Consider the following 16756-nt stretch of genomic DNA (forward strand, 5'->3'; position numbering starts at 1 on the left):
ACTCAGTCCTTCCTCCTGTTGGCTGTTTCTAGTTTTGCATTTTTCATTATAAAGAAAAATACAATGACAAAGAACTTCATGCACATGGCTTCTTTTTTTCCTTTTGGATTATCTCCTTGATATTAACTGTTAGGAATGGAATGCCAATCAGGCTTAGCGGGGATTAAGTCCATTGATATTGAGTTAGATGCTCTCCTGATGAAGGGACAGGGTCATAAAAAGGTTCACACTTGCATTTTTGACCATCCTCCTTAAAAGCCCATCTCGCTTAAAGCAATGAAATAAGTGTTAGCTTAACAATCTGACACGCTCAAAAAAAGAACTCTGCTGGAGTGTGGGAACTCGATACAGTACAGGAAGCACTGAGTCATGGAGACCTAAATGAGGAACGAATAAACAGTCAAGTGCCGGGGAGGCGTCTTCTTCAGTCACCACCCGGAGGACTTTGAGCAGTTTCCCACCTAAGAGAAGACTGAAAACCACTAATCCTCCTCCTTTATTTTATTCAGAACACAGGCCCAGAGTTTTTTTTTTCTTTTTTTTTAATGTGCCCAAGGTTACATAACAATCGAGGATGTGTTGTCTTCAGCGTCTGGGGTTTTCAGAACAGAAATCCTCTCCCAGCGAGGGAAACTCAGGTAGCAATTGGAACACAGGCAGGAGGCCCTGAGGGCAGCAGCCCGAGTGCTCCCCGGGGCCTCTCCCCTCGGTCCCATCTTTTCCCCAGCTGAATGTGAGGAGAGACACCATCTTAAATCAGGTGATGGAATGCTCATTTTGTTATCCTGTATACCCTGGTGGCTCAGTCAGTCAAGAATCCACCTGCAACGCAGGAGACCCGGGTTCGATCCCTGGAGAAGGGAATGGCTACCCACTCCAGTGTTTCTTGCCTGGAGAATCCCATGGACAGAGCAGCCTGGGGCTACAGTCCATGGGGTGGCAATGAGTCAGACATGACTGAGCGACTGAGCACACACTCATATAACCACACAGATCAAGTGAAAATAGTCGATTTTAATCAACATTATGCTTGGACTTGAAATCTGTCACAGCCTGAAAGTGGAAAAAGCATCTTTTGGTCCCCATAGAAAACAACTTGATGTTTCTTTTCAAAATGCCTTGTTTTGTGACGTTGATATAAAGCTAACGACACTTTCCAAACTTTTCAGCTTACTTGATGGAGTATTTCATACTCCTGACTCTGGGAAGGTGACCACCTCATCCAACAGAGGTTCTCAACATACAGATGAACCCTTACTTCTTTTCCTTCCTGTATTGGCAGGGATTTCCCTCCTCCTCATTCTCTTTCCCTTAATCTTTGTATTCTCACCAAGGCTAATCTCAGGTGGTTTCTCTACTTCTCAGGTTCCTTCTGGCTTTGGCATCTCCAGGGACTGTTCACTTCTTTCTCCTCTGTCATCACTCCGTATCTCTTCATAGGCCGACAGCCACTGATCCTTCTCCTGCATCACAGCTCACAGGACCCTGGTTAGACTAGAAGTCTGCTCTGATCTTTACTGTCTCTACTCAAAATCTTAACATCTTCACTCAAGGAGTAGTGTGAATGTCACCTCTACCAGGAAGCCTTCTCTGATTGTTCCAGTCATGGCACTTTATTGGACCTCTCAAGAGGTCCATCACTCTTCTTAATATCAAATTTTTGAGCAGATCTCCTCTTGTCTCCTGGACCCCTAAACAGCACCTCACCCATAGTTGAGTGGTTTTGTGACTGAATCTTAACTTATTCCCACTGGAGCTGTGCAGAGGGTAGCTATGTTTTCAGCTGTCAAGTTGTAAGCTATCACATTTTTCTGTCTGTTGTGTGGAGCATTTCAGTTCTCTGGCACCTTCTACTTATTTGGTACATACTCTGGTTCTCTGACATACAGGCTTTTATGAGCTGAGGCCCAGCTCCCGTAAACAACACTGTCCATTAGGAAACCCATTCCACATTCCCTGAGAATTGTATCAGAAACTTTGGAAATATAATCTGCTCTTACAGAATAGCCTGTAAGAACAGAATTCTGGGAGAATAGTCACTGAATTTAACCTGATAACTTAAAAGGAAACAGAAAACATGTTTTCCAACTAGAGAAGTAGCAACTAGCATCCTTGTTTTCCAAGGAGACCCGAGAGGAAAAATCCTAAGGATTCTTTAAGTCCAGATGCTCAAAGGCGTGGAATTAAATGGCACACAAAATAAAAATGTTTTACACCTCGAGTCTCAAAATGCACAGTCTATCACCAATGGAAAAACACACTTTAAAATGTGATTGTTGTAACATATAAGATTTTAAAATTTCAGTCCAGCTGGCCTTGGACTTTTGACCATAAAGTCAGTGACACACACAAAAATACTCATTTATCTTCATCTGTTAAAATCTTACCTGAGAATTTCCATTTCTAAGGCATTTAGAGGGAGTGAATGATCTTTTGAGGGCACTGAGGCTTTGGTGTCTAAGAGACGATCTTGTACAAAGAACCAATTCAGGATTTCTGCAGCCGAGGCCGGTGCCATGTAACTTCTGTCTCAGTGGTTTCCAGGAAGTGCTGCTGGGTGACTGTTTCCTAGGGCAGAGCCAAGGGACAGGTGGAAAGGCTACTTCTCAGATTCTCTTCTGTCCTACTTTGGGCTAATCATGGTTCATCTGGTAACGTTGATCAGAATAAAAATTCCATGGATTAGACTGAATATAAATCAAAGTCCAGGTGTTAACCACAGATGGACTTTTTGAATACATGAAGTATACCCTTCCTGCTGGTAAACTAAAAAGAGAGTTGCACCCAGATTTAAATATATCCACACAGCAGCGGTGGCAAGTGTCTCTTGGGTGTCCCCTTTGCCCAAAAGGAGTAACTTCAATGGGGACTTCTCTGGTGGTTCAGTGGTTAAGACTGGGCACTTCCACTACAGAGGGTGCGGGTTCCAACTCTGGTCGGGGAACTAAGAACCATGGCCAAAAAAGGTAACAACTGATGCTGAAGAGTCCTCTGTGCTCTCCTGGCACTGCCTACAATCACTTTGGAGTTGCTTTTCATTCACAAGCCCCACTAGTCTAAATGCTGTGGTGTCCAAGCCAGAAAGAACTTTTTCAAATGCAGCATCCTTCCACTTGCTCTTAGGAAGCACTTTAAGGTTTTCCACTGGCCTTTTAGAGCAAGTGCACCCCCCTTTGCCAGGCTGACAGGGATCTCTTTTTCCTGGTCTGGCCTTAGCCTATAGCCTCATCTCTCCTTGCCAGTTATATTCCAGCCACACCAAAGAACATCTTCTTTTTCCCAGTCTTTGCCTATGCTGTTCTCCTAAGGCCCTGGAGCTCTTTGTATCTTACAGCTTCTTCCTCTAAACCCACCTCACTCCTGAAACCATCACAGTCTTCAGGGGAAGAAACATTTACAGGTGCGTCTGTGCTCAGTCGCGTCTGACTCTTTGCAACCCCATGGACTGTAGCCCACCAGGTTCCTCTGTCCATGGGATTTCCCAGGCAAGAATACTGGAGGAGTTGCCATCTCCTCCTCCAGGGGATCTTCCCAACCTGGGGATTGAACCAGAGTCTTTTGTGTCTCCTGCATTAGTAGGCAAGTTCTTTACCAGCTGAGCCAACATCTATTCAATCTGTAAAAAAGCAGCTGGTTGCCATGCTGTGATCAAACTGGGCTGGGCTTTGACCCTTGACCCAGCCTCTTTACCATCCATGGTAACCATCCATGGTAATTGTCCATCTCCCCCTGCTATGTGTGGGGCATGTACTGTGTGTGTACACAGTAGGCACTCAAATACTTGATGGGAAGAAGGTGGTATTTAAAATGCAGTGTGAGGGACTTGCATTAGTTTTAAGAGTGACTTCCCAGGGCAAGTAGTCAAATATGTATACATCTTGGATCTCTGGAGGCCAGTTATGCACCTCTGCTAAAGTATTAGAAGTCCTTATTGCTAGTGGCTGCTCTGGACAGTTATGGACACACTGGACATTTATGTGGTTGTTAGACTTGGAGAACATCAGCCTTTCAAAATTAAAAAAAACAAAAATAGGATTCCTTCCTCCATCTTCATTAACTTATACTTAGGCAAAGTTCTGCAAAGGACCTGTAACAAAATGAGAAAAATATGGACAAATTAAACAAGTATAACACAAACAGTTAATTATTTGATTTAAAGCGTTCTCCTTTACTCTGACCTTATGCTTTTCTCGTGTTTTGGTATCAAAATGTCTTGGTAAGAAGTGATAGTGATAAGAGAAAGACCAATATTATATGACATTGCTTATATATGGAACTTTAAAAAAATGATATAAATAATTTATTTATAAAATAGAAGTATTCACAGAGACATAGAAAATAAACCTATGGTAACCAAAGGGGAAGGGGAGGGGGGAGGGACACATTAGGAGTTTGGGATTAAAATATACACACTACTGTATATAAAATAGATAACCAACAAGGACCTACTGTATAGCACAAGGAGCTCTACTTGATATCTTGTAATAACCTATAATGGAAAAGAATCTAAAAAATATCACTGAATCACTTTGCTGTACACTTGAAACTAGCACACACACTGTAAATCAATATATTTCAGTAAAGATTTTTTTTTAAACCAAAAATAAATAAATAAATAAAAAGAGTTCTTTCTCAGCAAAGTAAGAAGTGCCAAAACTTTCTAGTCATATTGGGTAAAGAAGAGAGGGTGGGGATTGGGAAAGAAATTTCAGGTAGAGAAATTCTTTAAGTATGAAAAGGAAAACTGAAACACTAGAAGATTATAGAGAATATCCTTATGACCTTGAGGTGGAAAAAAAATTTCTTAAATGAAACACAAAAAGATATGATTTCCTCTAATCTTTAGAGGAAAGATAAAAGTGTGACTACATTAAGAACTTGATTCAGCAAGAAACCATAAAGAATGAAGGTAAACCACAGAACAAGAAATTTGCAACACAGCAAAGAAACAGTATCCGGAAATCTCTATCAATATGTACCTATAGACAGACATATACACACATACACACTCAAGCAAATAAGAAACAGATAGACTAATAGAAAAATGGGTAAAAAACAAACAGGCATTTGCCCAAAGTGGAAATGTGAACAATCAATCAATAAATAAAAAGGTACTTAATTTTACTAGTACATCCGGGAAATGAAAATTAAAGCCCACAATGAGATACCATTTTACACTCACCGAATCAGGAGAAATTTAAATTCCTGATGATACCCAAGCATTGGGAACGATGTGGAACAATACTGTTCTCATGCCCTGCTGAGAGAGGGTGGGAGGGTAAAATAGTACCATCTCTTTGAAAACAAGTTGACATTAACAAAAAAGTTTAGAGGGATACATATTTCCATGCCCCTAGTTTCATTCCCGCATCTATACCGTACAGAAAATGTGCATTAGGTGCACTGGAGGTATACTCTAGAAGGGTCAGAGCAGCACTGCTCATCACCAGAACCTCAAACCGGAAATAGCCAACGCCTACCCACAGTAGAGGGGATAAACTGTGCAGTTGTACAGTGAGACAGCTTAGGAAGCAGTGAAAGAGAATGATCTCCTAAAACCAAAATTAGGCAGAAAAAGACAATACCAATGAGGTGATTCCATTTATACAAGTTCAAAGACCAAAACAATGCTTTGTGTATATATACATAGAAAGGAGGAGGTAGAACTATAAAGAAATAATTATCTCCAAAATCAGAGAACCAAAATATCTCTGGAGGAAGAATTATGCTCTGGGAGAGACACAAAGGATGGGCGTTTTAGGTGCTGGCAATATTCTATTTTCTCCCCAGGCATCGGTTGTATGATTGGTTAATGTATACGTTTCTTTCCAGATGTATATCTCACACTTAATTTGCCATCCCTTTCTTAAAGTTTTGCTAGCCGAAAATCTCCAAAACTGGGAAGCACCTATTTGTGTGGTACTCAATGAAGGCATTACCAACTCGATGGACACGAATTTGAGCAAACTCTAGGAGATGGTGGAGGACAGAGGAACCTGGCGTGCTGTAGTCCATGAGGCTGCCAAGAGCCAGACACGACTTAGCAACTGAACAACATCAACGATAAAAGCTGAGTCCAAGTATTTGAGAAAGAACTCAGGTTAGCCCCAGGGGAGACTGAAGAACAAGAGGGGCTGAAGCTGACGTTCAGTTAGTGTCTACACGGCTTCTCTCAATAATGCTCATCCAACAGCTAGAGGGAAGGAAAGTGTCACCGCAGCAAAGGTGTCAGTTAGCCGGGGGCTTGTGGAGGCCAGGGGGTCACTGGAGAAGCTCGGGACATTACTGTGTGGCAGACACTGAGCGCCTGATTTAGGAATCTGGATTTAATTCTGTAGACAGTTAAGTAGACTTGGAGGACTATCATGTAGCAAGGGACAATTAAAGATACCCTAAAGTCTTAGGGAGATGAATCTGGGTATGAGGGGTAGGGTGGACTGAAGTAGGAAAACCAGTAAGGTACAGGCATAATGGACCAGGAATGATGGAAGTGAGGGCTTCTCCAGTGGCTCAGCAGTAAAAAATCTGCCACAATTCAGGAGACAAAGGACATAAATTCAATGCCTGGATTGGGAAGATTCCTTGGAGGAGGGCATGGTAACCCGCTCCAGTGTTCTTGCCTGGAGAATCCCGTGGACAGAGGAGCCTGCCGGGCTACAGTCCATGGGGTGGCAGAGTCAGACACAACTGAAGTGACTGAGCACACACATGCACAATGGAAGTGAAGTTAGAATGAGATGGACAGAGATGAGTAACTGAGGAACAGTGAGAACTTAGTGATTGAACCAACTTTTTCAAAAACTTATTTTCTGTCCTTCCCCGCCCTTCCTTTCTAGTTAACGAGAGAGATTCTGCTTTACAAGGATGAGTGACCTGAACCACATAAGGTCAGAAGAGGACTAGCAGACACTGACTTGATGCTGAGAGCCTGACTGAAGGCTTCAAAATTCTCTGCAACTACTTGAGAGTACTGCCGAGGAAGGGGAGTGGTGGCAATGGGGTCTTTTCAGCAGCAGTAGAGTTGTTTGACCAGCAAGTTTTAAACTTTTCATTATGAAAATTCTCAAACATATACAACACCAGAATAGTCTAACAAACTCCTGTGTACTCATCACCTGGCTTCAACAATGATCAGTATCTTCTCAAGTGACTTTCATCATTTTCCCCACAGTCTACAGCTCTGAGCCCCAGGAGTGAAGCTAGGTCCAGTGGAGGATAAAACCTACATTTAGAAATACTTGAATCTTAGTTTTTGTGTTCTGTGGGAAAGTCAGTGGTTCCAAAAATAGGTATATACACGGGATCAAGAGCAAAGAGTATGACCATTCAGTTCTACGCCAGAGGCTCCCAGCCTCTGACTCCATAGTCATACGAAGCATGTTACCTATGCTGATGACTAGACTTTAGCCGTCTTGACTGGACTGGATCAGTCATTTGACGTGAAAGTCAAAGGCTGGTTGGGGGTTTGTTGATTGTAAACACGAACAGATCAGTTCTGTTACTGAGCAGTTCCCCAAGCCTATGATTACTCCAGAAGGAGGGAAGCCCTTCACAATGGGTGATTCCTTGAAAGAAACTGACTCTATAATCGTGCTCCTTCCAGATGTTGCCAGATTTGTTGATTGCATCTCCCATCCTATGAGAATGAATGCCAGGCAACGCTGATCCAGGAGACGAAGGGGGACCATCCTCTCACCACGGCAGAGCCTGAAGTGTCGGTCCTTGGGAAGGCAGGTCCTTGGGAAAGGGGAGATGCCAGCACTGTCGAGCTCCACTGCCTGAGTCACCTTGTCAGATCCAGGCAGAAAACAGTCCATGCTGTAAGAACACTGGTACCTTAAACTTAATCCTGCACTCAAGGAAGTGCCCATTCCTGGGAGGGCAAAGAAATTTGTCTCCTTCTTTGAAACTATTTTGCAAAACAGCCGTAAGGAAAGAAACCATGGTACATGGAAATACATATGAAAATGTGTTAGGAGTCCTCAGTGGCAATGTCAAGGCTATTTTGAAGCTCACCAGTCCAGATGGAAAAATAAACTGCTTATGACAATGCCCCTGTCCCCTGGGGATTTCTGTCGGTGAGCATGTGACAAGATGTTCTTGCATGACCAAGCTCTGTCTGGCTGTATGCTGAGTAGCCCCAGGTTCTGAAGATTCTTGCTGTAAGGGTAGCCACCTCACAGACTGAAGTACCACCATAAGTAATTTCAAAACGAGAGAGAAAAAACGAGCAACGAGTCCTCTATTTCTGCTAGTTTCCTAACAAACGAAGCTGGCCCTTCTGTCCATTGCTGAAACAGGCCAGAAACCACACTGACAACATGAAGGATACTTCTAAGAAGACAGACCAAGTACACTGTATGCAGGACAAACAGGATAATTTATTCTCATTTTTCCTTAAAAGAAAGATACAGTAGAAGTTTTATAATTCAGTATGATTAGACGTGATTTATAATTTTAACATTAAAAAAAAAAAAACAAATGACAACAGAAACAAATAACTAGTACAAATTATAAAACTAATAGAGCAAAGAGGAACTACCTTTCTGATCGGAACATGTACCACAGCTATACTTCCTTAGAAAACTTTCTAAGATTTCTAAGCTAAAACTTCTTAGAAAGGGATTGGAGGAAAGCCTTTACTCTCAAGTATTTAAACTATTCCTGTACCCACTAAATGCTTTCACCAACTTGTTAATCAAGTGCTTCCTAAATTTAGGAACCAGTGACCAAGTGGCCTGAAATAAGTCTTGATCTTATCTTTCCAGCTATAAATTATTACTATTTCAAGAAAAAATATTTCCTAAGCAACGTTAAGTTTTCTAAAAACTTCAATTACCTTTTCTGGCTCAGTACCTGATTGAAATGTTCAAATGTTCATATTGCACACAAAAAAATTTGAGCAGCATACTATATGAGTGTGAGAAGCTGATGGATATTAAGATTGAGGAAACTCCCTAATGAGTCACATTTACATGATTTAAATATATACTTTCTATATCTTTAATTAATATAAGTAAAAAGGTAATCTTTAGAACAGCACAGAAATACAAATGCATTAGTTTTATAAAATATATTCAACCCCTTATACGTGCAACAATCTTTTAATTTTGGAGCTGCCACACAAGGGAGCTAGTTTCTTCTCCTTCATATGAAAGCAGGAAGTCACGTGTACAAAGTTATTTATGTGAAAAGAATAAAGAAACACATTCCTTTTCTTTGTCCTTGACAAATATTTATGGAATGTTGGGAATTATGAAAAAACAATTCCAATGTTACGAAGCCCAAAGACTTGGAATGAAAAAGCTCCTAGTGACACACTGCACTATGTGGAATGACAATCTTCTAGAAACCAGGGCTGGGTTCTCTATCTTGTTTAGAGGATACCACAGAACTGGGTGCACAGACTGAACACCGTGCCATCTCTGGCCACACAGGCAGAGCATGCCAGTGTCAATACCATCTCCAGAGTCCCAACCAACTCCCCAGTAGAATAACAGGCCACATTCATCGGCTACCATCCTAACAGGCTACTTTCCAAAACTGCTGAAGCAGATAATAGTTCAAGGGTTCAGGATTAGTCCACTGGCCTCTCCCAGAGCTGGGTGTTCCTAAACTCATCACCACGCCTCAAGGAAAAGGACCACTGGCTTGATCTTCCACGAAACCAAACCAAAATTTGCCTGCCAGGGAGACAAAGGTTCATTTTACAGCTTGTAACTAGCAGATGAAAAATCTAACTTCTTTATTAAAGAACTCTTATATCCTTTAGCATATTAAATACTGCTCCCAAAAAAGTTTCATGCAGACTTTAAGAACCTGTCTCTTGGCTTTGCAACAATAAATGTCTCATCTCTCCCTTCAAAGTTTGTTTCCTCCTTGCCTTTCTAAGTAAATTATCCTAAAAAAAACTTCAATGCTTAATACAGGACTCAGAAAGCAAGGTAAGGTTGAGGAGATCAGGTCATATGCTCTGGTCTGCTGCCCAAGAATATTACTGCTGTGTTTCTTAAAGCAAAAAGTAGAAGAGAATTGTTTTAGGGTCTGAGGGCTGGCAAATCACTAATGGATTTGGGTATAGACTATTCATCCCGGTTACATGAGCCAATGCAAATGCAAAATAACCACAAGACATACTTTGACAGGCAACTTCTATTCATTAGCCTGGGACACTTGGGCCAGCTTTAGCCCTCTTTCCCTTACCTATGTCATCGGCATTACAGTGCCTAGTAGGAATTAAAGCCAGCCAGGGACTTTTTCCAAACACAATCTTTAAGTCACCTGGATAGCAGAGAAGTGTCCACCAAGCTGTGGATGCAGTCTGTGTGCCTGGTGCACTCTGAAAAAGCCTGGCTGATCCTAGCACCCTCAGGCCTACTTAAACACACTTTGTTCTCAGATGAAAGCACTGTGTGGCCAAGCAAAGCACACATCTTTACCAGTGAGATGTCCACAGGTGGCCACACCCCTGCTGGCTGCTGTGGCTCACAGAGCCAGTGGCTGAAGGAAGCTACTGTTTCCAGGCTGCCGCTGGGCAGGGCCCAGAATCCAAACCTGAAGCACGTAGGCCCCCAGGACCAGGGGCCAGGCTTCCTGCCTCTACCTGTGCTGGCTGCCCCGGGGTCCCAACAATGTGACAGCCTGCACTCCCTGAAGACCCCCATACCTCCCAGGACCTGAAGGAATAAATATAGTTATGGTCTTTTGACCGTCTCTATGACAGAAGTTCTATCTTCTGAAATACTCATTTTATGTTGAAAGCCAGTTAAATGACCACTGTAAGGGTGGAACTCTTAACTGGAAATGTGAAGAGAAAGTTCCATTAAGGTGTGCATTAAAATGGGGAGTGAGAGCAAAGCAATGTTAAATTTTATGTAACTATTTTCATTTCAGTGGGATTCCAACGTGGATTGGGCTGCTTTGAATGATGAGAGATGAGAATTCACCCCAATTGTACAAATCATACAAACTAAAGGATGAACCAGCAGCGTGCTGGCTGACCCCTCACAGCACTATGAACGCTATCTGGTACACTATCATACTCTATCCAATGAAGTGCCCTCATGAAACAACGAGATGTTCATCTCAGTGCAACTTTAAAGTACCTTTTAAAACTTTTGTTTGGTACTACCTTCTTCTCTTCAAACAGTATTTTCCTGAGAAAGCTTTCCTAGTAGAAGTGAAATTAATGTTTCCCACAGTAAGCCCTTTATCATCAATGAATTCTTAAATCATTATACTCAAAGGGAAGTATGCTTTTAGGTTTATAGGACTTGTGTTAAAACACAAATTGGAAAATTCAGGGATATTTAGATTATGTCCCTATGCTTCATTTCACACGCCCCAGTAGTGCTTCTTACACAAACATTTCTTAAAAGATAAATCAAATATAATTGAGTCCTCCCTAATTAGGCCCCCAATTTTCTCAATACTCATCACATCTAATGTAGGTTATATTCACAATGTGTTTCCCAAGTATCTTTTGTTATTGAAAAAGCAGTCTGTTTCCTGTAAGTACTCCCTGAGAACACCCAATCGAAGTCCTCTCGAAAAGCAAATGAGAGCGGAGTCTGGCAGCTACATGAGGTCTAGTTGTGTAAAAACCTTCAGTACTGAGCACACCTGTGTCTAACATGAACCCAGATGTCCTTCACAAAACATGACTAATGTCATGGCTGAAGTTTTCTTCTCTTGCTTTTCTAAATGTGAGCCAAGATGAGAATTCTATTTAATATTTACAGATCATCTTGCTTTTCTTTTATAAATGCTTTTGGAAGGGGTTAGACATTGATTACATGAGCATTTTCTATCAGGGAAGGAGGAAGGCCAAGTGCCTTGAAAAGCTTCATGAAGAGTAAGACTGAGAAAAAACCTGTTAAATCTGTAAACACCCAATGGAAAACCGTTCAAAAGAAGAAATAGAAGGCACAAACTTCGGGTTAAAAAATGCATGTAAAGATTGCAACATTACTACAGTCAACAGAACCCACCTAGGTCTTTAAAAGTCTTGCCCTAAATACAGTTAAACTGTTTCAACTCTGCTGTAACCATCACCATGCTAATTCTTTGCACATCCACTTGAACAATTAGGAAGAGGAAAAAAGCACAGTGACACTCCTTGACACTTCAAAGCAAGTGTGTAGGATGGGAAAAGGATAAATTAAAATCACAAAACACTCCATCCTCAGAACTACCACCTCTGACTTCTATGGTTTCCAGGAGGAAGTGAATGACAAATTTGTTTTGTAGGTAGAGAACCAACAAACAAAAAAATCCTCATATAACTCAGCAAAATAACAGCAAAGGGTTGGACTGTATGGCCCCTCCACGCTATCAGAACATTTTAGGGCTTGCTTTAGAGAAATTAAAATAGCAATATAACTTAATCTTAGCACGTATAAATATCCATCTGGATATTCAAACAGCAACAACAGAACAAAACTTACATCAAGGAGAAAATTTTCTAAAGTAAACAAATGTATAATGTCAGAACTCAAAATTCATTAGAAGGTTCACTGTGTGTTTTAATCAGGCTCAGACTGAAATAAACGTAGTCAATTTAAACCCCAACCTGGGAAGCCATCCCGGCTGCGGTTGTGGTTTTCATCTTTTCAGTGTCCCATGACATTCATTTAGACAGAGGGCAACCGTCCATGTAAACAGTTCGACCTATTGGTCCCCTGCTGTGGACCTGCAGCCGATGAAGAGGAACAGTCTGGGAGCAGTAGACAGACAGGGGACGCTTAAAACCTAAGAAAGCGACAGCAGCTTCTGGGTGGCTTGCTCGGCTCAGAGTTTCCCGTCAGGCAGCTCAGTGAGACTCTGTGGAGTGGAACTGGTGAAAGTGGAAAGCCATGAAGACATAGCTGTCTTCGCGCTGGAAAAAGCTCCTCCAACCGACTGGCCTGAGTGGAAAGGAGGGGAAAAACAGAAGGAAAACAGTCTTCACTTCTGTTAAGAGACACTGAAAAACCAATGCTACTTAACTGCAACACATTGATATGTTAATAGGTACTACAATAAAATTGACACTTCTAATTTCAAAATAATCCCTTACTGTAGGAATGTCTAAGAGGAAACTGACTAGTGTCTGGGTATAAGACACTGCTCTCCTAAGTATTTTGAAAGTCTTTGGGAAACTCTTCCCAGGCCAGTGGTTCTTAAACGACTTGGAGAGCTACAAAAAACAAACAAAAAAAACCCCAACAAAACAAAACCAAACTTCTATGTGTTCTCTGTAACCCAAATCCAAGTTTATAACTGAAAACCACCTACAAGAAAGAGTTGTTAGGCTGCTTAGGGAAATTTGTTATTGTCATCTAAAATCATGTTGCATCACAGGACTTCCCTGGTGGTCCAGTGGTTGGAAATCCGCCTTACAATGCGGGGGAAAACAGGTTTGATTCCTGGTCTGATCCCTGGTCGGGGAACTGGCATCCCACTTGCCTCGGGGCAACTAAGCCTGTGCGCCACAACCAGAGAAAAGCCTGCACCAGGCCCGAAGCACCCAAATAAATAAAATAAATAACCATGGTGCACCAAATGAAAACATACAGAGCTCTATCTGCCTGCGGTCTGTTTTGTTTGTAACAGCATTATCTCAAAAGCTGATGTTATAATGAAATTATTTAAGTTGAATCATACACACTCACTGTTCTTGGAGAGGGGAGTGTGGAAGAAGGGAACAGGTCATAGAATTTAAATATCAGCAGCATCAATAAAAATTAACTGACATCATATACCTTTGATGAAGTAGAATTTTTCTACCAAAAACAAAAATTCAAAATAAGTCAAAGGTATAATATTGTATGGAAATAAATGCTTATATATTTAATTCTATTCCCTTGTACAGGAGTGATAGGACTGTGTATCCCGTGTTTGTCTTTAAGTCTGTAGAACAGTTCTCTTACCCATCTCCTGATGTACAGGACATTACAGCTAGGAGGGCCCTGGCACAGAGATCACCTAGTTCTGGGGCTTTAGAGTTCTGTTCAGCAAGGGTTAGCCAGCTAACCCTTAGCTAACCCTTAGCTCTCAGAAGCTAAGGAATGAAATGGGCCCTATTTTTAATACTGGTATTACAAGACAAAAGTAGCTGAGTGTAAATAACTGGGCACCTGAGATAACTGGGAGTTCCCTGGACACTGTTGCATTATTTCTTTAAGTTTGAAATAGTATAAAAGTAAACAGTTAAAAATATAGGAAAGAAGGAACAAGAAATTTCTTTAGAAAAAGAGATGGAATAATCTTCAAAACAGCCAAAGTGAAAAAAGCTAGGTATAGAAGGGTATACCTAACAACCATTCGTCTGGTTTTGGTATCAGGGTAATACACCCTCATAAAACAAGTTGGAAGGTATTACCTCAACCATTACTTTCTAAAAGAGTTTGTATAAAATTAGCATTATTCCTTAATTGTTTGATAAAATTCGTAAGTGAAGCCACCAGGGCTTAGATTACATTTAAAAACTTGTAGCAAGCCTTTAAACTTTAACTCAATTTATTTAATATATTTAGGGCTATTCATATTTTCTATATTTTTACTGCATTGATTTTGGCAATTTGAGTCTTTCAAGGATTTTGTAGATTTCATCTTAGGAGTTGAAAAACTGGCACAAGATTATTCATAGTATTCCCTTATTAGCCTTTTAATTTCTGTAAGATCTGTAGTGGTATCCCCTCTTTCATGCCCCATACTGGTCATTTGTATCTTCTTTTTCTCTTTACTAGTCTGTAGAAGTATCATTAATGTGATCTTTTCATAAAAACAATTGTTGGTTTTCACTGATCTTCTTTACTGTGTGATACTACCTTAAAAGACAGCTGCTCCTAATGCCTACTTTATTATTATATAAATAATACTCTACTATTTATAAAGAACTGTGGGCAGCTCAGGGGACAGAGGGAGAAATCCAGAGAAGTTTGACTCCTGATAACAGAATAGATATGACAACATTTGCTAAACTTGGTTTGGCATTATCTAGTGTCACAAGAATTGTTTTAATGAATAAGACCAAAATTAAAAAGAAAAACCTCTGTATATTCAACCATCTTGCACTATTATGTGATACACACATGTCTACAACTTTATGTTTTTATCAGTGACATACTGAGGATAGAGAAGAGATGTTTTATGATTCCAATCTGTTCCTGCCTAAGACATCCTTACCAACAGCTTTTCCTGTTTGTACAACATTCCGACTTGTTGTAACCATGACGTTTCCAAGTTTTTTGCCACGTTCACTGTTTTGAACAGAACTGAGTAAAGGAGAGAAATGTTAAGTAAGTACAGTTTAAAAAAAAAAATTACTAACATATACATTAACCACTCTATAATCATCCCCCAAATCAGAACTGAGAAACGAAGATAAATAATTCATTATTTGTTATACATCAATTAATTTACTAATGTTTTAAGTACAGAAATTTTCAGAAAATTTTAAAAGACTATACAGATGAGCCAGAAAGTGGTGTAAGGACATAAGGATGTATGGTTATACATAATTCGTATGGTCATAATTTGCTAAAGTTACTTCACCAGAATAAAAATGGCAAATCCTGCTATTAGTTCACACCATTCTCCATGAAACAGCAGTGTTTTCATTTTGAAACATACACACTGCTGAGCTAGAGAACGTTATGCACATATTTGGTTACTATTTGAAGCACAAGTCTATGAAGTGGAGAAAAACAATTCCCAATTAGCGATGAAACACATGGCATGAATTCAGACAGAAGAATGTTCCTAGGATTTTCCCTAAATACTCACTGTGAGAATCTTAACTTCATGTCTGACACTGAGTACTGTCCTTGGAAAGGATGGCTGTAAAACAAAGTTTGAGTTTAGACTATGGGTCTCTCACCAACAAAGCTGCACCACAGAGTTATCACAAGGAAGTATCAGGAAACTGCACTGGGGTGACTCAGGCGGGCGGCGGTGCTCCAAACGCGATACCGGAAATAGGGTTCTGATCATAGCTCTCCACTCACAGTCACGGGAGTCTCTCTCAGCTTATGTACTCTGCTTGTAAAATACATGTTTTTTTTCTTGGGTGGGGTTGGTTTGTGTTAGTGCCGCCCTAATGTTCTTCTTTGGTCTGAGGTGGGGCCCAAGCACCAACATTTTAAAAAAGCTCCTGGGACAGTCAGGGTTAGAATCCCTGACTTTGGCCATGACTTGATTCTGGCCATCTTATAAACGGGTGCTATTGGTTAAAGGACGATTTAATCTGTGTTATCAGAAAAGCAACTCAAAGTGCAGATCTTAGGGAAACAGTATATATAAAAATCAGGTAACCTGATCAACATTACACTATAAAACAAGGAATCAGTAAACATTCAGATTCTTAACTCATACACAAGGCAGGGGTCTTTCTGTCAATGTCTAACAAAGAAAGTGACCCCCCCAAAAAAAAGTGACCCTGGTAAAATTTGCAGCCACTTATTAAAACATCAAAATGCTATTATGTGGCTCTTTCATGTGAATGTATGGCAAAAACCACCACAATATTGTAAAGTAATTAGCCTCCAATTAAAATTAAAAAATGCTATAATGCCTTTTCAAATGATAACAAATTTATTTATTGGTCACATTAAGCATACATAACAACCTCTCTTTTTTCTGGATTTCCAAATCATCAGTTGAAAGCATTGAGAGGACTTAATTTTCTAATCTTTAGGAGTGGAAGAAAGGGTTTCAAAGATCTCAAACCTTACATTTAATTTTGAATGTTTCTAAATTATACCCCCTGATGACA

At 40.5% G+C, this 16756-nt stretch overlaps 1 protein-coding gene across 1 annotated transcript in view; it reads right to left on the reverse strand.

The window, feature by feature from the left end:
- Positions 1-8361: 8361 nt before the first annotated feature.
- Positions 8362-16756, reverse strand: part of AVL9 (AVL9 cell migration associated) — a 55074-nt gene continuing 46679 nt past the window's right edge. The window contains exons 14-16 of the mRNA XM_043463247.1: positions 15769-15822; positions 15169-15257; positions 8362-12905 (exon numbers count right to left, since the gene is read on the reverse strand). Coding sequence (XP_043319182.1) covers positions 12790-12905; positions 15169-15257; positions 15769-15822 — 259 coding nt within the window. The 3' untranslated portion in view covers positions 8362-12789. The remainder of the gene's footprint in view (positions 12906-15168; positions 15258-15768; positions 15823-16756) is intronic.

This window comes from Cervus canadensis, chromosome 3 (assembly GCF_019320065.1).
Source record: "Cervus canadensis isolate Bull #8, Minnesota chromosome 3, ASM1932006v1, whole genome shotgun sequence".
NCBI classification, from domain to species: Eukaryota; Metazoa; Chordata; class Mammalia; order Artiodactyla; family Cervidae; genus Cervus; species Cervus canadensis.